The 21,542-nt window shown below is 44.8% G+C and overlaps 1 protein-coding gene and 1 long non-coding RNA gene across 3 annotated transcripts; one reads left to right on the forward strand and one right to left on the reverse strand.

Moving 5' to 3' along the window:
* Positions 1-177: 177 nt before the first annotated feature.
* LOC311434328 (epoxide hydrolase 1-like) lies at positions 178-10,116 on the reverse strand. 2 transcript variants are annotated; one of them, XM_084514453.1, is made up of 10 exons: positions 9,843-10,114; positions 8,446-8,469; positions 7,381-7,594; positions 6,517-6,697; positions 5,514-5,744; positions 5,080-5,209; positions 4,508-4,722; positions 1,772-1,880; positions 1,457-1,582; positions 178-477 (listed from the first exon to the last, which is right to left on the reverse strand). In XM_084514453.1, exons 1-10 carry the CDS (start codon positions 9,869-9,871, stop codon positions 276-278), a joined length of 1,461 nt encoding a protein of 486 aa, XP_084370579.1. In that variant the 5' UTR covers positions 9,872-10,114; the 3' UTR covers positions 178-275. The 2 variants fall into 2 exon arrangements, with proteins under 2 accessions (XP_084370579.1, XP_084370580.1); XM_084514454.1 differs by lacking the exon at positions 8,446-8,469 and having other exon boundaries at positions 9,827-10,116.
* LOC311434329 lies at positions 8,505-14,093 on the forward strand. Its single transcript, XR_014691388.1, has 2 exons — positions 8,505-8,958; positions 13,297-14,093. It is a non-coding gene; the product is annotated as an uncharacterized lncRNA (long non-coding RNA).
* Positions 14,094-21,542: the final 7,449 nt, after the last annotated feature.

Here is a 21,542-nt window from a genome sequence, read left to right on the forward strand (position 1 = left end):
GTGCAATGTTACTGCATTAAACTGTTTACATACTCTGTTATACTTGAACTATGAATGCAGCAATGATATGGTGCTGGAAATAAAAGATGACAAGATGCTTTTTTACATAGGAAGAGCTTTAGAACTTGATTAACTAGTAGTTACAATCATTATCAAAATAAAATGTTGGCTTCTGTATTGTGATTACATTGAGTTTATTTAATCCCTCAGAGTAAGGCTTCTGTGGGTAGCAGAGCAGCTTGCTTCTTTTCTATGCATGTATCTAAACAGCAGGTTCACAGCTGCTCCACCCTTCTCACAAAGTGGATGATGTCTTGTGCCAGAAGCTTTGGTTCCTCAAAAGCTGCGAAATGCCCTCCGCGGGGCATGTAAGAGTAACTGACAATGTTCTTGAAGATTGTCTTTGCCCAGCAACGTGGTACATGTGTTATCTCCTCAGGAAAAGCTGCGATCCCTGCAGGAACGTACACTCCAAACCTAGAAAGACAGTAGTTAACTGCATTTTTAAAAGAGTTCTTAGGGAAAATCTGACTTTCAGAGTCTGAAGTAAAACCTTCTGACTCCAGTAGCTGTCATGGCGAGTCGGAGAAATTTTACCACTTTGTAGTCTACACTCTGCTGATGAGCTTCATTTGTATTTGAGTCTCTTTGAGTTCAAAAATATTATATCCAAAGATGCATAAAATGAAGTCCACTAACAGTATTAAATCTTGAAAAATGTTTCAGGTTTTTGAGATTGCCGTATAGCTTGGTGACATATCACATCTCTGCGTGAAACTCAGAAACGGGCTAACTCATATTTACTTCAGGATTTATGGTACCAGAATAATAAATTACTCTCTTGAGAGGGAAAGTAAACTGGTTGTCAGTCTACAGAGAATACGACTCCCCTATTTTGTTTCTAATATCAATCACTTGGAGAGGAATTCTGCTCAAGAGTGTGTTTCCTGGTCAGCCTCTCTTGTAGTCATCTTAAAGCCAGCAGCTGTTAGAAGGTGTTGAGTTTCAAGTACTGCTCTCCTGGAAGCTTGTTTACTTAGAAAAATCCCTTCCTGAACTGCTTCTACAACTTTCTGCTTAACAGCTGTAGTTCATAGCTTATCCAGCAGTAAGCTATATCCTTCCTAATTCAGTTTAAACATTAGAAATGCTCATGATTTTCTGTTTTGTTTTTACCAAACCAACCCGTGCATTATATTTGTTTGTCTGGTAAATCTATAGACCTGTATTTGGAAGACAAGACAGAATTACTTATTTTCTTGACCACAGGCCAGCCTGTGTAGGTTTTTAGGTTCAAAGGAAAAGTGACCTTTAACTTTCATTTATCAAAGAAAATAAGAATTCAAATTGTTTTCTTGCCTAGGTTAGATTTGCTGTTGTGAGAGATCTAAACGTTTATACAGGCAAATCTGATTGTCTTGTCTGCAAATCTGTTTTGCACCTGCCAGTTCATTACCTGGAATTATCAGATAGAGCAGGATCCCGGGATAAGTTCTCCTTGTAGTATCGCATGGAGGATGCAATAGACGATGTCACCCAGTAAATCATCACATTGGTCAAAAGCTCATCTAGCGAGTACTTCCTATGGAGAGAGAAAGAAGAAGCAATTTATCTGAACCAGTAGCTTGCAGGCAGCCTACAAGTTAACTACTTGTCACGTAGTCTTTCATCCTTAAAATTCACCCAATCTTTTACTTATCTCCTCATTAGCTGTCATCACACTTCCTTTTAATGAGTTTTCTCATCAAAGAAAGAGCACTTGTTTCCTTACCTTTCCAAGCCTCCATCATCTCTATGCAGAAATGATTTATCTGTCCAGGTAGAGAATTTCTCCAAAATATATGCAGCAAGCCCCACCGGGGAGTCATTCAGTCCACAACCTAATTCAGGAGAACAGCAGAGCTTTGGCATTTGCATGGCATTGTAACACTGCAGCTGAAGTTAAACTGGGCTTTCACAAGTTCCTCGGAGTTTTACATGAGAATTTGGCAGAGAGATTGTTTTTAACTAGCCCTGGCAGTACTTTATTCTTGATGAATTTACCCCTATGGAGTTGAGCTGTAAGTGACAGTGCTGCATACACACGTGGCTCCTATGCAAGAGAAGCAAGGAACAAAACCAGACCCGTCAGCTTCCTGTTGACACGCGGCAGGAGCACACTGGGATGGAAAGGGATTACACTCTACAAAGAACTTTTAAATAAACTGTTTGGGAATGCTGTCCTGCTTTGGATGGGTAATCAGGACACGGAGCACAGTTCATCACCTTTTATGTCATTTAAAGAGTGGAGTGCTGTGTATCCACTACCTGTTCCTGCCCTTGGGGAGCATTATGTTAGAAATGTTATAAAGATAGCACATACATAGTACATTATCTCCATGTTTTACTTGTAAAACAAGGATAATATTTACTTCAGTAGCAATATGGGCTTGCCTTCAGAAAATTCCTTGACAGTACTCTAGGCTGTAATTTTAGAGTGTACTAAGCACTGGGTACTTTCAGGTGTATTTTAGTGTGACTTCAGCACTGAATGACTTTTTAGAAGATGATGCACACCAGTGTCTCAGTTTAATAGTGGGCCTAGCTAAGGAAATTTGTACATTGGCACAACAATTTCCTGCACGTCAGGCCTTGAGTAATGTGCTACAGATTGAAATCATATAAATGCTTTGGCCAGCAACAGTAGGGCAGGATTAAATGTGTCATCCAGCATACGACCCATCTGGAGATGAGCAGTTTCTGGGCTGAAAGCTGCCTCTGAACCACTTTATTGAGTGTCTGTGGATTAGACACTCAAATAGCAGTCTTGTTTGTAGCTTCTTATTCAACATGCCACAACTGGTGCTGTGTGAAAGTACTGTGACTTTGCTTTAAACTTGCCTGATGAGAACTGAATTGATAATGTAGATATTTCTTAAGACTGAGTAGGGAATATATATATATATTTTTTTTTTTCATATTTATTTTCTACATTTCACAACTCTAGTGTGCTAAGAACTCCCTGCTGTTTTTTCTTCCATGCTACAGAGTTCTATAATGTGTACAGTGTTTTTATGTAAGCTGCTTGATCACTTCAATTTTCCTTTTTTCCCCCCTTTTTGTATTCTGATTCTAAGGCATGCTTATGAATCAGGCTGAACAGGAATGCAATGGGTCCTGAATGTAATGTATTTGGTATTTTGTCTTGGTCTTTTTTTGTTGTTTTGCTTGTTTGACAGTCTGTAAAATGCTCTTGAACTTTGGCTGAGCTGGCTGACATTTGAAAGAACTATCCATGACTCATGGATTTTCTTATATGGCAACAGCTAAAGAGCCCGTTGTGATTTTCTTCCCCTAATTGCTTTGCACTTTGGTGACATCAAATTTTATTGGCCAGTTTAATCAACTAGTCAATTAAATGTTTTCGCAACTCTCTGCAGTTATCTTTAGATTAAACTAAGCCCTGGATAGCAGTCAATTTTTCACTTAACAATTAACTTTCCTCTGTAGAGAAATTAGGATCATGCTGAATTGTACGGGTGCCAGCACAGATTTTTGTGATACTCTCCTCACCCCTGGAACTTGCTTACTTGTTCCTGTGCTCAGATTCTCATGTTAACCAGTTATTAGTCATGAACTTAGTCCTATTCTAAAGGCACTTTAATTTTTTGGGAAACATCGGGGAGGAACCTCAACAAAACCTAGTTTTTGAAATTTGAAATATGTTATACTACTGGATTTACTGCTCTTTGGTTCTGCCAGAGCTCTCATCTTTGAGCCCTGATTTTCCTGTGACTATCACCTGTATATCAATTTTCTTCTTTAAAATAGTTCTGCCAGCTTGCTGATCACAAAGACTAGACATACTGATCTGTATTTTTCCAGGGCTGCTGTCCCACCACTTCTCTTCTTGTCTATTAAAAAACAAAACAAAACACACAACAACAAAAGCAAACAAACAAACAAAAAAACCCACCCTGCTATCTTGCTTGCCTCCTTTTATTTCTTTGGTATTGTGATGAGTTCAAGCAACAGACTATGTATTAACATTTTACTTTCATTTACTTCCGAATGTCTCAATGAATAGCAGGCTGAGATAGTATTCATTCTGTGATCTCTGCTAGTAAGACCAGTCTGAGGCAGTTCTGCTGTTATTCCTAGTGAGAGAAACACTCAGAAGAATACATCATAATCTTTATTAGCGTGGACTAACACAAATAATTCATTTAACCTTTCTGAGATGGCCATATGTTTCTTCTGACTCTTTATCTGCTGGCCACACTGACTCTGTCAGCCTTTAGGGCTAAGTCTACCTTCCTGCAAATTTCACATTACACTTGCTTATTTTCATGTTTTCACCCATTTCTAGAAGCTTCAGTTTCAAGACCCTATGCTTCACTTCAAGGGGCTTTTTGCAAAGGTGTTCTTTCCTCAAGAGAAGTGGTACTCCATTTTAAACAGTTTCAAAAGTAATATTTGCATAAGCAGTTTGTATACTATATATAGCAATATAAAGAAGGTTCATTACCTGCAGTGTCTGGTTTGGTGGCTTGGATATGTAAGTAGCCAGATTCTCGCAGAATATCATATACATTCTTCTGCATGAAGGGGTACATCCGTCGAACATCTTCCCTAGTGAAGCCCACAAGCCATGGTACGTAAGCCCCAAGCATCACTTGAATCAACTTTTTAAAACCTCGTATGGCGATGAAGACAAGATTCACATGAACCCCCTTCACAGATCTAAAATCAAATCAATGAATAGAAAGTTAAATCAAGAAATTTTCTGTATCCAAATTTTCTAGAAAGTAAGTCTGACTGGTGCTATGACAGAAGCATATCACTGAGCCAGATATATAAAGCCCTGAAAGAACCTGAAAGGTTCATCATAGTTAAGATTGTAGGAGTTAGAAATGATACAGCTGGTGCTATCTCCGTTCAGCTGTGCCACTGGTATGATGCCAGTTTTTAGGTGTTAAATGCTGAGCTACAATGCCATCTTCCAAGGAAGGTATTATGTTTCTTTTCTGATCAGGCTCCCTCAACTTTGCATTTTAGGTGGGAAAGTGCTATGCTGAAAGGATTCCCTTTGCTACTCACTCTGGCAGCATCTGGGCCATGTTTGTAGTAATACTAGATCCCCAGTCTCCTCCCTGAACATAGTATTCCTTGAAGCCCAGTCTCTTCATCAGCTTGTGAAATATCCGAGCAGTTGCGCGGGTGTCAAAGCCTGTATGTAAAGAGAAACACCACACAGGAGACCTGTTTGTCCTAGCATGATGATGTAAATTCAACGCAAAGAGGAGAAAGTGGAAAGCAGAGATGGCTTCCAGCTACTGTTGCCTTCCAAATCTCCACAACCAGCCCCAGGGCATCAGTCACGTTAGCATATGTGCAGAGCCAAGTTTACTGAACCTCAGACCCAGAGCCTGCCTTCCTGCATTCACAGACTGCAGTGCACAAGGGGCTGGGGGATAGCTGAAGCGTTACACCAAAAACCTTGCGATTTCTGATGGAGCTTCTTCATCACTTACCTTTCTGGTGCGGAGCCTCTGAGAAGCCATAGCCTGGGATGGATGGGCAGATGACCTCAAACACCACGTCACCATCACCCAGGCCGTACCTGGCTGGCTCTGTGAGCAGAGGGATGATCTTGTAGAACTCATAGAAGGAGCCAGGCCAGCCGTGGACCATCAGGATAGGTTGAACAGCTCGTCCATGAGGGACATAGGGGGGCTTCACATGGATAAAATGGATATCAATCCCTGCCAGACATCAAAGAGATAAATTAAGCTCTGGCTCCATCTCAACTTCTGTTCTGGACTCTGAAGAAGGAGGCTGGCAAAGTAGTAATCAGGTTTCATAGTAGAAGTTATACAATCAACCAATGGCAAGAAGATGCCCAGCTGAAAGGGGGATGCCTGGCATCATAATTATGTCTCATCTTTTGTGTACTGGACGAGGTATTGATCCCAGCCCCAGAATTTGGGGTTTCAGCAGACTGAGCATCCCTTTCCTGAGAAAGTGGTTTCACACTCACGGGGAGAGCTACACTTGAATGCACAGCATAATGCAGGTGAGGCATTGGGCATTACCATGTAAAAACATGACATAACGACATGAAAAAATATTCTAGCCTTAGAGCCTGGATAAATTTTGCAGTCTTTGAAGGTTTTGCCAGTGCATCACTAGAAGAAAACCAGAAAACCCCATTGTTAGTTAACACAGGTTCTGAGCCAAAGGAAGCTCATCTTGAAGCATACCTAAACTTATTGCCAACATATGATGGTCTTAATCTATACAAGATTACTAATAGCGTAGGCCACCGTAGTGGTATTTCCCTTATATCACCAAGCTGTTAAGCGTATGCCTTAAGCATTCTAACATCGTACGCTAGCCATCAGGGCTGGGCTTCCAGCAGCTCCTCATGTACCACTGGCAAGAGCAAAGTGAGGGCAGCTAGTATCTGCCAGAGAAGCACCCTGTGTTGGACCAGGGAGCCATGTGGACCTGCTTGAGACACAGTGACCCCCTCACCTTCAATGGTGGTGTGGAAATGAGGGTATTTGTTCAGGATTTCCACTTGCTTGCGCCAGTCAAACTGATTCCTCCAGTAGGCCACCACCTTCTGCAGGTAGTCGGAGTTGAAGCCGTAGTGGAAAGCTGCCCCTTCCAGCGGGGGTGCATAGCGAGCCTGGTCGAGGCGGCGGTGCAGGTCCTGCAGGAGAAGCGAGGCTGCCCAGCTGCCCTCCCATACTGCGTGCACTAGGGCAGCCACGAGCAGGAGCCATCTCTCCAGGTCCTACCAGCTTTTAGGCCACCACAAGCCCAGCTGAAGCAGTGGCATGCTCTAAAAGTTCTCATCAATTGCTTACGTGGGGAATACATCTTTCTACAGATTAGTTGTTCCCCCAAGAGGATCCCACTCCTGCCTTGCTGCTAACTTCTTTTAGGAATTTTGGTTCTAGCAGCTTCCAGGCCTTGCTGGCTGGAAAAAGAATTTAAAAAATATTGGGCCCAGCTGTGTGTTGCTAATTGATTGGATAATTAGGGACAGGTGCTACAATTCATCAAGGCTCTGTCCCTTCACCCTTTCTAGGTATCTCTCTGTGAGAGTTCCTCAGCCCTGCTGTAGCCACTGCTGGCCCTACACCCCGCTTTCCACAGCCCACTGGCAAACTGAGCTGCTCAAGGTTGCAGAGGGTCTGTGATGTCTGAAAGTCTTTAGGGGACATTGCAATGAATCTGAACCCAGATCTGACTCAAAAAGGATGATGAGACAGCTTCATCTAAGGGTATTAAGTAACTGCACTGGTGTGTCTGTAAGCAGCAAGGTGGTGACAGGGAGGGAGGCTCCATCTCACAGCTTCCGTCCCCTCCCTACACCCCAGCCACTGGTACCTCAATTTCTTTGTCAGAGGTTTCAATCCTGAAGGGGCGGATTCGTTCATCTTCCTTCTCTCTTAGGGCTCTTTCACCTGAGCCCCACCATCCATCACCCACTTCAAGTCTCTTGACCTTGCGTCTGGACATTAGCCAGCACACCACCATTCCTCCGACCCCCAGAGCGGCTGCAGGGACCAGGACTGCATTCTTCTGTGAATATTGAAAAGACCTAGGGAGGCATAACATTTGCATTCAATAACAAAAGCGTCAAGGGTAGTGGGACTGCGCTGAGGCTTGTTTTCACAGTGGTTGGGCCCAGTAATTAGCAGATGTCCAAACACCCCATGGAGTCAGCAGGGGCTGAGCATTTCTGTTATTTCTGAAGACCACATGCAAGATTTGGGGCAGCCCCCCAGAGGGCAATGAGTCCCACAAATACCAGCTCAGCAATCTGGAACCAGTATAGAGATATTAAACTCTAACAACAAGAGTCTGAAGACAAGAAGCCTCAAGGTTACATCTACCAGTGCTCATTAGGGATCTCAAGCTCTTGCTGATCATGACTTGCTCGTCACAAGGCTCCTGAGCAGAGACAAGGGTCTTCAGCTGCTAGAGGGAGCTCGATGTGCTGGACATACGCTTCTTGGCAGTGTTTTACACATAGCTCCCCTACAAATTCAAGCATCTCTTAGGGCAATACTGGCCCTCTAACATAGCCTTCCACAGATAGGGGTCTAGGTTTTCTGTTTGGTGCCCCCATTTCTGTTCCACACAGATGAGTTTAGGACTTTCTTGAAATATGGGAGCTAACTTGCTGATTTTAACAGACGTGTAGCACGTTCTGAAGCTCTTTAAATGCATGAGCAATCAGTCCCAAATGCAGTGTACCTTCCTGTCCCTCTGACATGTGGCTCAAGCTCTCCAGCTTTCCCTGGGGATTAGGAGTTGTGCCTGTTGCAGGGGGCTGCAGGAGGACTACAAATGAAAATTTGTTGTTGTCATATGGAGGTGGGAAAGGACTATGCTGTATCCCAGCTAGGGAGTTAAATGAAAAGTGGAGGGCTTGGCTGTTTCACTCACCTGATGCGGGATAAGATGCTCTCCCTAAAGAAAAGAGAAAAAGAAAAAAAAAAGATCTTTACAGACTGATCGTGTTTTCTGAATGGTACCAATCCCTGGGGACAGTGCAAAGAACCTCAACTGCCTTGGGATCATGAGCTGTTTAGCCACATGGATACATCCACGGCTTTTCTTGTACATTTGGATGAGAAAGAGAGGGAGTGCAGAGGCAATGTTTCTTGGCTGTGTGTTAGCTAGATATCTTGTTTAAATAATGTTACCTCCTTCAGCACAATTTAGATAAAAGGCCCTAAACAGACGGGTAGCTGTCCTTGCAGACTTTCATCCTACGAGTGGCTGTGATACTTCAGCCAGGAAAATCAGTTATTTTGACCACTGCATGGAGATAAGCACACAACCCTGCAGGGAACTTTTAAGATCAAGGTTCACCCTGCTCCCAGCCATGCTGTGCTCATTGTGCCACAGGGCTGGCACGAGGAGAGGCTTGTAGGACCTTTACCTGCTCAGATTTCGGTGAGTTGCTATAACTTTCCTACTTCTAACAACTCCTAGCTGGATACTGAGCTTTTAGGTCTCATCTGCTGTCAAGAAAAATGAAAATTCCTCCTTGGTTCTGTTTTAGCCTGATGGATTGTCTTGTAAGAATAGTTACTTCTGGAAAAAAAAAAACTAGAAGTAACAAGAAAAAGTTTTGTTACTCTGCCCTAGGGAAGGTGGCTAAAGTAGGGAGCATAATTAATTGATTGCACAATTGATTGGAATCATAATTAAGTTATCTCAAAACAAATAAAAGGACACAAAACTCCATGAAAACACACACCCATTTGCTGTTTCTTTCTGCCTGCTATCGTTTCCCACCACTACCTGTGGCACATAACCTGGTGCCCATACTGGTGTACTGGGTCTGGCTGGACCCTAGCAGTCCCCACAGCAATTTGGTAATGATCTCTGGTAGCTCGTGTGTGATTTGTAAGGAGGTACCTCCTTAAGCAGCTCCCTGCCAAGGCAAAACAAAGCTTCTGTAAGCAAACAGTGTCACCCTCCACCTCATGGAGGCTGAGCAGCTTATGCAACAGGTAATAAGATCCCCGTGCACTTATATCCCAGACTTTAGTGAGTCGGAGGCATGGAGCGAGTTACCGTGGCAGTAGCACCAGCTCATTACTGTTAATAAATCAAGCATGCCAGAGACACAGCTCTCTGAGCAACACAAAGCAAGCTTCGGTCTTGTACAACCTCCTCCTCAGTCATGTTCAGGAGGTATCAGCTGCATGCTCCCCACACCCTCCGATGGCTTGGCTCAGCCTGGGGGACCCCACAGGGCTTTCCCCCCCCCCCCCCCCAGTCACAGCACAGCCCCGTTTGGGCCCTTCCTCCCCACGCTGAGGGCATCTCACCAGGCGTTGGGAAGGACCTCCTGCCACATGGTTGCTCCTCCTTGCCTTGCCGCAGCTCTGAGCGAAGCAACCCAGGTGTCTCCTCGGCTGGCTTTCTCTTGGCGCTGACGCTCTCTCAGTGACAAGGCAAGCTACATCATTCGTTGGTGCCACCTATTGCTTAAGTGTGCGCATGCAAATTAGGTTCAACAAAGTTCAACAGAGGCAAATACAAAGTCCTGCGCGGGGAGGGGATAGACCTGTGCTCCTGCATAGGCTGGGTGCCAAAAAACACAGAAAGCAGCTCTGCAGAGCCTGATTTGAGGTCCTCAAGTGAATCAGGCAAGGAGGGGACCATCTGGCAAAGGCTAGCTGTGTACCTATACAGCAAATAACGTTAGCCAGCAGGCTGGGTGAAGTGATCCTTCCCTCTGTTTGGCCCTTGTGAGACCATGTCTAGAAGTGCTGTGTTGAGGTCTGGAGTTGTTGGTAGAGGACAGAGCAGAGTGAGCCCAGTGCAGGGCCACCAGGCTGGCCAGGGGCTGGAGAGACAGAGACCTGTGCTTTTTCACCCTGGAGGAGAGAAGGCAAGTGTGTGTGTGTCCATCCTACTGCTGGCTACAGCTGCCTATTGGACAGCATAGAAAAAATAGAGCTAGACTCTTCCCAGGGTGTGTGGGGGGAACAGACACAACAGTGGAGGGACAAAAGGCGATGGATGCTAATTGCAACAAAGGAAGTTCTGGTTAGATATTGGGATAAATTAGTTCCCCATTCAGGCACTGGAATGTGTCTCAGAAAGGATGCTGGAACATTGTCCCAGAGTAGATCTGGAATCTCCATCCTTGGAGGTATTCAGAATTTGTTAGGAGCAAGGCACTCAGCAACCTGACCTACCTGGGCCTGCTCTGTGCAGCTGGTGGGACCAGCTGACTTCCACAGGTCCCTTCCAACCTGTGCATCGTGTGGTTCAATCCCATGTGTGCCTGTGATTTGCAGCAGCCAAAACAAAACAAAACAAAACAAAACAAACAACAAAAAAGGAAAAGTTAAGTTTTCTCATACACCACAGAAACTAGTGCTTTGATTTAGCTCAGGGAACTAGATTTCATTTCCCCAATGATCAATTAAATCTTACTGGATAAAGTTTTTTTTTTTTTTTTCCCCCAAATTGTTGCACAGTGTCCTTGCTGTGTTTCGCTCCAGGGATAGCTGCATTTTACTGACAGAGGGAATGATTCTTACCTCCATGCAATGCTCAGAGTAAAGTCCAATCACCAATGAGATCTGTGAGGATCATGTCTCGTATTGCTGTGCTGTCAAAAGAGCTATCAGGAGGAAAACCTTGTAAATCCTACATTTGGTTGAAATTCAGTTTATTCCTACACCACAGCTATTTCTGGTTATGGCTGTGATTATTTAGCTTTAAGGCCTTATTTCCAAAATGAAAAGCAGGTCTGGAGGTCTTTTGGAAGATGTCAACCCTGATTGCAGAGAGGGCTGTAGTCAGAAGACTGGAGAATTATGATCAACAAGAGGAAAAAACAATCACCTGGGTGAAAGGTAGTTGAGGACCCCCGTAGTGTGACGTGTTGGGGTACAACAGGCTGTGATGTTTCTAGGATTCAAAAGAGACCTTGAGAGAATTATGTTTCTTACCTATCACTAGGAAAAGGCACAAAGGAGGAAGATCTGACTGAAATAACTGAGAGTGAAAATCTCTATTCCAGGAATGTTGGAAAAGAGCCAGCAGAGCTAGTTAAAGAGGCAGAGAAAAGACACAAGCTGCTGCTGTCTGTCTAAAAGGTTTGGGACTATCAGAACAGGTTTCTCTGAGATACAGGGGGACACATCAAGGCCATTAATATCCTGAGGCTAAAAGGCAACAAAAAACCAACCAAACAAAAAACCCATAAGCCACAAGACAGTGATAAATCTGATAAATCTGAAACAGCTGAGATGCTAGGATACTGTCTAAAATGCAGGGTATATGAGCAAGAGTTTGGTGAGTGCAGGAGCAAAGATCTCAGGGGGTTCCAGAGGAAATCCTCCACTTTGGGATACTACAGCAGGTTGTCCCTCCACTGGAAAACAAGTTTTTTCCCCTTTTCTCTTACAACCCCTAGTGGCTCAAATGCACAAGTCCAGGTATGGTGTCAACAAGGCTGCCTACCAGGAGGCTGTGATGCACGTCCCATAAATGTAACTATCGGAGGAAAGGACCTAGAAGAGTATCTCTGAGCATTTCCCTGCTCTGGGGCAGGATCTCTTAATCTTGACAATGGACTTTTTATCAAACTCGTTGTTAAAAAGCCTCCTTGGAGCACTATTAGAACATTTTCTGCCTCTGTCCCAGTGCTGTGATTTTCCTGGTCCAGCTGCTGTTCTGGCATGGGAAGGAGAAAAAAAAAAAAAGGAAGAATAATAATTAATGTATAGTGTTTCAGTATTGCATCTCTCTAAACTTTAAAAGGCTCTCATGTTTCCATTGCACAAATCCCATGTGAATAAAGGGCTTGTTTCCTCTTTCCCTTGCTGTTGCCACCAATCAGCAGCATCACACCTGCACCAACAATAGAAAATACGCACATGGAAAAGTAACTGCAATGCATTTTTCCCACCTGGATACAAGCAGCAGCAGCCAAACACAAAATAAAAAACCTGCCAGCTCTCCCAGGGCCACTCACAGTGCTGGCACAGGGAGAGCTGCTGCTACAGCGAGCACCAAAAGCCCAACCAGAGCTTAAGCGAGTGCCAGCAGAGGCACTCGCAGCACTTCTGCAAATACTGGGTGCCCTCTGGTGGGAAGAGCAGCTCAGAGTGCACAGAATAATAACCACTATTTTTTTTTTCCCCTTATTTGAGCACTTTGTGTTTTTCTCATTGTCCTTTGCACATAATCAGAGTGGAAGCCTCCTAAATGCCCTTAGTTCCAAAACCTGAGACGTGGGGGGGGGGAGGAAAGCTGGTGATTTCTGGTCATGAAACGAGATTGTGAACAGAGTTAAGACTGGAGCACAAAAGCTTTGACTGCAGCTGTTTTATAGCTTGAGATGCTGGGCTAACTTGTAAACGATCATTCTGACCCTTAGGTTTTATGCTTCTGGCTGTAATGCTCTGCCCTCCACCTTTCTGTATGAAGAATTCCCTATCTAATTCTCCTTTTGCATGTGCAAAATCAGGTTCACTATCCTGAGACTATTACTGGAGAGCAAAAACTGTGCAGTAACAGGGGATCTTTATGCATGTGGTCTCCTGCCATGTACCAAGGACCAGCTGTCTTCTTTTTAGTTGGTGAGTGGCCACTTGGCACGCTGCTGGCTGCCGATGCTGTTGCAGGGCAGGGCAATGCCAGGGAACATCAGGGCTGCCCTTTTCCCCTTCCAGGCTGTCACACAACCCTGCTCAACCCCTGGCATCACCTGATGACACCCACCTTCTCTGTGACACCTCATTTTCTTCCATTTCTTTTAAGGAGAATCCCAAAGGCTTTCCTCAATTTGACTGGACCTTTGCTCCCCCAGACCAAAGACAGCTCCAGATGCTAAATGCAGCATTTCCCTGCATGAACTCCGGAGGTGAACAGTCTGCACAACCCAACGGGTCCAAGCTGGGTCTGCTCGTGCACGCAGGTCTCTTTCCACAGGTGTTGTATGAAAACAACACTGCCCAGCAATGGGATCCCGCAGGAAGAACTGCAGAGCTTACCACACGTGGCTGTGTCCTGGGGGCCAAGGAAGAGCCCCAAGCGTGTCTCCCTGCCCACAATGGATGGGCAGAGGTTTCACCTTCCTGGCGAGGCCTCGGGGAATGCAGCTGGTCAGCGGAAGATTTGCTTTTCACCAAAATCTGCCTGAGCCCTGAATGGCTTCCTCTGTGTTCGGCCTCAGTGATTACATCCCAGAGGAAACACTGAGCTCCTAAGCGCTTCCAAGCTGTTAATTCCCGAATTGTATTAACAAGAGCCAGACCAAACATCTGACAGCAGATCGCAGCGACACCTCACTCCTGCCTCCACCAGCAGCCAGCCCACGAGGCTGCTCCACGCTATTTTATATAAAACTCAGATGGCAGGAGCAATGAACAACTTGGGAGGGCCATGGACAACCTCTCCTCTTCCCTCCTCCCCCTTCACAAATGCTCCTTTCTTGCCTAGAAAGCCCATCTTCATTTCTCCAGCTCTCTTCTGCAAGTACCCCCCTTCCCCATCTGTTTAGTCCTTTGCACTGCAGTGTAGGCTGAATAAAAGTTAGTGTTTTCCCAGCTGGAAAAGGCCCCTTCTCTGCCTCCCTTATTCTCAGGAGACCTCACAAATGTTTCCCTGCTACCTCCAGCAAGGACTGGCCCCTTCTGTTGCTAATTAGGGAGCTAAGAGGTTCCCCCAGGCACTTCCCAGTGAAACCGAGCCCATTAAATGAATGGCAGGCAACGTCTCAGGGGGTGGGGAGCAAAGTTACACAACAGCTGTTTGGAAACAGGCAGTTGGTTACGTGTGCTGGTTTTTAGAGACTCTGCAACATTAAAAACAAAAGCAACTTTCAAGTCCAAAACAGCGTATTTAGGTCACTGATACCCTGGGGATAATCTTGGGGATATCGGTGATGGGAAGCAGGCAGCAGGCACTGGGAACTGGTGCTCAGAGCTTGGATGTGCAAAACGTGGTGGTTGCCGCATGTGCACCCCTCCAAGCGCCAGGAGCTGGGTGCTCGGCCCCTTCCTGTGCTCTGGGACCTGGATCCCGCTGTGCTGCAGATGAGGCCTGTTAATCCCGGAGTGTAATGTTGGGGCAGAGCCCCCCTGGCCTTGGACACATGGAGTGAGTGTGGCTGAGGCTAACCCAGGAGCCTGGCAGCCTGGACATGGGTAAAATCCCTGCTGGAGGCTGAGAGCATCAAAGCTGAATGTGCTGTTCCCAAGCCGCGTGTCCCATGAGGCTGGATCTCTGGGTGATGTCCTAAGGGCTACGTATCAAAGCTATGCATTAAGCATCAAAGAATAATCTCTGACACGGGATGGAGCTCCATACAACCAGTGCAGATGCAGCTTTAAAACCCCGATCAGTTATGTCATTTTCATTGCCTTACAATCTTAGCAGTGCATTGTGTACCTCCTGCAACAGTTGCCCCAAATCACCACCTCACAAAGCAAACAAGAATCATTGAAGAAGAGAGGAGGCAACTTACCAAAGGCACTCAAGACCAGTCTTAAGATCCGTAGGGCAATAAAGATATAAATACCTTATAGAAAAGAATATTCTGGGTGATTTGTCATTAGTGTCGTGATGGAAATATTGGAGGCAGAAGCGAAGGCCTTATCTTCATCAAAGGGCTGAAGATAAATCAGTACGCACAGGTGGTCTGTACTCAATAATTTATTTAGTTTAACAACAAAATACTGAATAAAGCAATATTTGGGTGAGGCAAAAAGAAATGGTGGAGAATGAACTCCATCCCTCTCCGTAACAATGACCGCTGCTGAGGATCCTGCAATGCTGATTATGATCACCGGTTCCTTTTCTCTGCCCTTGTCCTGGCAAGCTCTGGGAATTGCTTTCGATGGGCAGCAGTGCTCAGTGGCTGTGGGGAGTAGGTGCACTGGAGGAGAGGGGCAGGCAGTCTCTGCCCCACTGCTCTCACATAGCTCTGCCAGCCAGTCCTGAGACGCGGCAAACCTCCTTCAAAGAAGGACTTCACAGGGAAAGGGAGAAGCCCAAACCTAAGCATGGTTTTGCAGAGACACCAGCAGAGCTCCCACAACTGGAGTGTGTGAGCCCCCCTTTGCAGGCCTGAAGAAACATGCAAGCAAAAGAAGATTTCATTTATTTATTTATATGTTTATTTATTTATTGAGAAGTCAGTTTCATGGCGTGTTCAGTTCACTAGAAATCTCAGAAAGTTTTCTGTTCTGATCCTATGCGTCAATTCCTCCCTCTTTGGGAACGGCGCTAGCTATCTGGAAACATTTCTGTGGCCTCCTTTCTGAATTATCATTTATTCTCTGTGTGATTTTCCCTACTGTTCATTATTAGTTGTTATGCCTACATTGTATAACAACAACAACAGTGACATGAAGAAACTCTGTCCAGAGGCATTAAGCAAATCAAGACCCAATAAGCTGAACTTCTAACATAAGGATATGATTTTCATTTTTCATCAAAATCAGCTAGTTTGGGAAACAAGGGAAGTTTGTGTATAATGCAATAACAACACTGCAGACATCTCTTCGAAAGAAAATAGAGCTGCGGACTTTAAGCCTTATAAGAGGACCTACAAATACAGCTGGGAAAATAATTAGGTATTGTATTTTAAGCTATCAGGCTGATTATGGTAAACAAGACTCTATCAACAAGTCTGTAAGTATAATTTTTTATTTTTATTTTTTTCTCTCCTTCAGCTTTTCAGCATTCTTGGAAAGACTTATCTAAGCACTATCCCAGCATACGTAACTGGCCCTTCCCAAAGGTACAAGGATAAAGCCCTTTGCAAATGGCTATTAAGAAAGCTTGGCAACAACAGCTTGCAGGATGAATACTTGCCAAAGATTAATAAGCAGTTCCACAAGCAGTGGAACTAATGAAGCTTTGTTTCCTACACATATTTGCAAAATACAGCTACTATTTGCAAATACAAATACAAAAACTTTTAAACTGAATTATTGTAAGACTTTGTTTTCTCTATGCACATTTAAAAATTTCCCCCTGTAATTCCCAGAACAATCAGATTTCATGAAATGTGTACAAACACATTTCATAACTATTTTGAACTTGCTGCTTGCTGAAATTGATCAGCAAATAGATCAAGAAATTACTGGGGGGACACACCAAATGATTGAACAAGCATTGGTTCTGCAGAAAGCAAGGGAATAAACTGAAATTGTGAATGAAAACATAGGAGGAAGCATCCATTTCTTAGCAGTGCTTTATAATAGGAGTTGCGAGGCATTTCCCATGATCAGCACTGTGATGTATAGCAGCCAAAAATGACCCACTCCAACTCTTTATTGCAGTGGCAGAATCTTCAACACTGCTAGTGAGACCACAGCTTGCTTTTGCACCACATCCAGAAGATGAAGAATTCAGTGAAATGGCCAAGTCTATGTGAGATACAGAATGGTTGTGAAAAACTTCGAAAGACCCAAGCAAAGGCTGCTCCTTCTAAATCCAACGACCGCTGCATGTTTTGACATTTAGATTCAGCGGGAGCAGGAATGAAGCAAAACTTAGGTAAGTGGGAAAAAGTGATGGCAGATGGAGCTCTGTGCATGCCAGCTTAAGTCATGGAAAGCTGGAAAAACTGTTTTACTTATCTGCACTCTGAAAAATTCTGCAATAGAGCTGATCTCAGGGAAGAGATCTGGGTTATTCCACAGATAATCATAGAATCATTTAAGTTGGAGAAGACTTCTAAGACCTTCTGGTCCAACCTTTAACCTAGCAAATAATTCAGTATTTAGAGATGAGGCTGAGAGCAGAGCAAAGTGAAACCAAAATAAGATGTCATGTACTAAATGGGAAATTATATATTGTCATAATAATTCATAAATAAGTCATCTGTGTATCACCACCTCGAAATCTGTGTTGGATACGATCACTTCCTTATCTAAACTGCAGAGAGTAGTAGAAAAGGCAGAAAATAAAACAGTGTAACAGTCATGGAACAGTGGAGGCTGTGATGGGAGAACAGAATGAGCGAACAGCATGGCTTAGTTTTGTGGAGAGTTGAGTTAGAGGAGAGACAAATACTCTTTCCATAGCTCCCGTGCAGTTACAAGCCCCTGTCCTGAAGATAAGTTTTTGTTTTCAAGGCCACATCTTCTCTCTGGACTAACCACCTGAGGGCAATCTCACACATGCAATCACCCGCACTGAGCTCCCGTGCCTGCAATGCCGCGCTTGGTTCCAGGAACTGTATTACCAGAAAAAAAAAAAAAATGACAAACTAGAAGCAACTCAAAGAGCAGCAGTGATGATCATTAGGAGGCTGGAGCTACCATGTAGAAAAAAAAAATGAAAAAAAAAATATTGACCTCCAAATATTTGAAGAGTGAAGAGAAATTATTCAGCATAATATAGGAACATAGACCTAGGAGTAATTGGTGGAAATGAGGCAAGGAAAATGTGCCTGGTGTTCCTGTTGTGTTTTTCCTACCTGTGAGATACTGGTCTGGGAATTAAATGTATTGACTTTCTGATTGTGTAATAAAGATCAAGGCTCTGTCAAGGTAATTGTGGTACAGGCCAGGACCACAGACTCTTGGCCAAGAAGAGCAGCTCATAGTCAAGTGGCAACCAGGATATGACTAATGAGTAAAGTGCATCACTGTTGTGGGGCAGGAAGATAGCACAAAATATGCAGTTCTTTGAGAAAAAGAAGCCATTTCTCCAGGAGAAACACCTGAAGGCCTGGGAACACCAGGCTGTCCTCCCCCATCTGCAAATTTCACAATACATGTGGTCCCAAGAAATCTCTTTCGTCTTTGTCAGTCTATGACAAATTTTTGGATGCTATAGAGCAATACTGATATCAGGCCAGGGCTATTTCTTCACCTTCCCACTTTTTTCCAAGGAAGAAGGCATTTGGGTCCTTGGCCAGACACAAGAGACACCATTTACCAGTGGGACTGAGTATGGGATCCTGTGCAGTGCGGACAACTGTGAGCCTCCCTGAAGGGCCACAGGATGGCCATAAAGAGGATGGGATGGGGTGAGATGGATGTGTTGGGCAAGCCAGCAGAACTGCCGCTCTGCAAGCCCGTGTGCTGCCCCTGCCTCTTTGGGACAAAAAGCAGATTTAGCAACCTGGGAACGCACATAGTTGGCAGGATCACGCCGTGCCAGGTCTGAAGGCAGAGCTAAGCTGCCGAGCTAAAGCTGTGCCACTAGGGGTAGGGCAGCATCTGTCCTCTGCTCAGGAAGGGAAAAGCTTACAAGTGCTCATGGGGGGCTCTGAATGCCTCTGTCAGCACAACACAAGAAAATCTGGTTCAGCTCAGCCTCATGTAGGTCTGCGGGCAAGAGGAGCAGAGAAGCTAGCTTCACGTGGCTTGGTACACCACGTGTGGTGGGGATGACGGGGGCACAGCATGTTCTTTGTGGAGCCAGCCAATGAGGCCAATACGCCCTCAGTGCTCTCATGCCTTACGGGAAGCAGGTCCATGGGAAAGGGGAAAACTGTGTTTGTTTCTGCGGGAGAAGCAAGAGCTGCTGGGTCATGGTGCTAAGGCATAGTCACGGCCTACCTATTTGGTAGGTGCTGCCAGCCTGTGCAGGTTAGCGGGACTCAATAAAGCAAATGTCATGAATCAGGGCAGCACAGGGGCAGCATCTCCTGCCTGTTTGTGTCAGCCTAGCCTGCACCCAGCTCCCTTGTGGCTGTGTTTCTGTGCAGGTGCTGGAGTCACTATCCAGCACCTCTCACCACCCTGTGGGCTCTCCTGCCCTGTTTCCCTCTCAGCATCCCTTGATGATGAGGTCTGAGTGGCACTGGTCTAGCTGAGAACCACCTCCTTCCCCACTCCTCCCTCAACTCTCTACCTGGCACCCAAATTTCAATCTTCCCATCAGCAGGCTTTGCCTTTCTTCCCGTTCTGTCCCTCCATCCGCCTCCTTTGGTCACTGACCTGAGGGGGCCACACCAGCTCTTGGATTGTGCCAGCATCAAAACCAGCTCCTAGCGCAGAGCTCCCTGTGACCGTGGAAAGCTGCCTGGTGTTGTAGTAAGTGCCAGGCCCCTAGGCAAAAGTGGAGCAGGCTCAGCTAATCCTGAAGGGAAATGATTAGCAGCTGTAGATTTGCATCTTGGTGACACAGGATTTGGGATTCATTTTCTTAAAAAGTGCAGAGCTGGAAGCTTCAGGGTGATCTGAGGCCACCAGAAAGCCCTGGAAAAGCCCTGGAAAAGAAGGGATTCTGGTCCTGCCCGATGTCCGGAGCACCAGCTTTATGCCATGACTTTGCAGAAAGATTTGCAGGATGTTCTTTATTTAAAATGCAGTTGGGGAAGGGAATGCTGAATGGGCAGACTTATCTATCTCTAAGTAACTGGGATGTCAATAGTGGTAAAGCAGCAGCAGCAAGGCCTAACAAGCTTGCTCAAGCCCTGATTAGGCTTGTCTGGCCTTCCTGGAAGTCTGTCCTGCTGTTACTTCATCACTGTTAGAGTTTACTTACAGTTGCTATGCTGCAATTAAACATTCTGATTCTGTGGTAAGTATGCCCTGAGTGTGACGGAGCCTGAAAATTTGGGAAGCAAACTGAGCTCAAGTAACAAAACTGACCCTAAATGGAAAGCAATAGAAAACAGCAACCCCTCATTCTCTTCTCAGGACCCCCATTGAAGAAAGAAAATCCTAATTCTTCTGGTTACCTGTACGAATTACTTTTTTTTTTTTTTTTTTTTTTTTTTTTTAAGAAAAAGGGGTAAATCTACTGTCTCCTCTCAAAGAGCTTATTTGCAAATATGGCTAGCTAGATCCCTTTCCTACAGTCTGCAGCAATATATTTTTTTCTTCTCAGAGATCAAGGAGTCAACACTCAACTCAGTCAGCCTCAGACCCTGGAGCCAGTCTAATGCACCATATCCTCCAAAGCATTATCCCCACAGCCTGCTGTTTTCAGATTCCTGCTAAAGATTAATAATCAAAGAGCAAACAGCTTTTGTTTTGACTCTAATACCGAATATACCCTGGATCTCTGTTTGAGTAGAAGCAAACAAATGAGTGTTCACTTGTTTTGAGAACCACTGGTTCCCAGGAAAGAGGACAAATTTCTCTTTCCATCTGGATTGTTTGTATTGGTAGCTCTGTGCCCCAAAGACCTTCATGCCTCCATGGCACAGCAGCTAGAACCCAGAGCATATAAGGGTGTAAGAATCACAGAATCACAGAATTTTCTAGGTTGGAAGAGACCTCAAGATCATCGAGTCCAACCTCTGACCTAACGCTAACAGTCCCCACTAAACCATTTCCCTAAGCTCTACATCTAAACGTCTTTTGAAGACATCCAGGGATGGTGACTCCACCACTTCCCTGGGCAGCCTGTTCCAGTGCCTCACAACCCTTTCAGTGAAGAAGTTCTTCCTAACATCTAACCTAAAACTCCCCTGGCTCAACTTAAGCCCATTCCCCCTCGTCCTGAGAGGCTGTATAATTCAAAATTAGAAGAAATTGTTAAAAAAAAACAAACCAAAAAAACAAAAAAACTGAGTGGTTTTCCAACTGAGGACAATAACCCATGGCTCTTCTGGCACCTTAAAGCCCTATCTGTTCTTTACCAGCACCCTCTGTAGGTTCCCGTAGTGGGTACCTCAGAGTTGAGGATGACATGGGGAAAGGACACCAGTAGTGAAGTGCTTATTGCTCTGTGTTGGTTTCTAGTATCTCCAATCCTTCCATTCCACTGTTGAAAAACAACATACAAAGGGTATCTGGCAACACACTCAAGTACCTGACCTGTGCAGTGACATGAAGAGGGAGATACAAACTGTTCTCTTAGAGAAGAAATGGCAGAGGTCTCCCTAGCTGGAGGGAAAGTCATCATTAGGAGGTTGTTTTATTTTTCCTGGCTGTTTTTCCGTGGCTTGGTAGGGTCCTTGCCCACCAGCTGTTTTCCTGGGAGAAGTAGTCAGAGATATTAATTTGATGTCATCATAACCTGTTTTTACTGGCTTCTGGAAAATATATCTGTTATGAATGTGAAAGAGAAAAGGGATGAGTCCTCAAACA

This window comes from Aythya ferina (genome assembly GCF_964211825.1).
Source record: "Aythya ferina genome assembly, chromosome: 3".
In the NCBI taxonomy this organism is placed as follows: Eukaryota; Metazoa; Chordata; class Aves; order Anseriformes; family Anatidae; genus Aythya; species Aythya ferina.

What these genes read in the sequence shown, in the direction of transcription:
- LOC311434328 (XM_084514453.1), bottom strand. Translation starts at nt 9,871, where the DNA reads ATGTGGCAGGAGGTCCTTCCCAACGCCTG. An exon ending in GAGGTCCTTCCCAACGCCTG is followed by an intron (nt 8,470 to 9,842) that starts GTGAGATGCCCT and finishes TCTTTTCTTTAG; the next exon opens with GGAGAGCATCTTATCCCGCA. An exon ending in GCTCTATCTGATAATTCCAG is followed by an intron (nt 478 to 1,456) that starts GTAATGAACTGG and finishes CTGTCTTTCTAG; the next exon opens with GTTTGGAGTGTACGTTCCTG.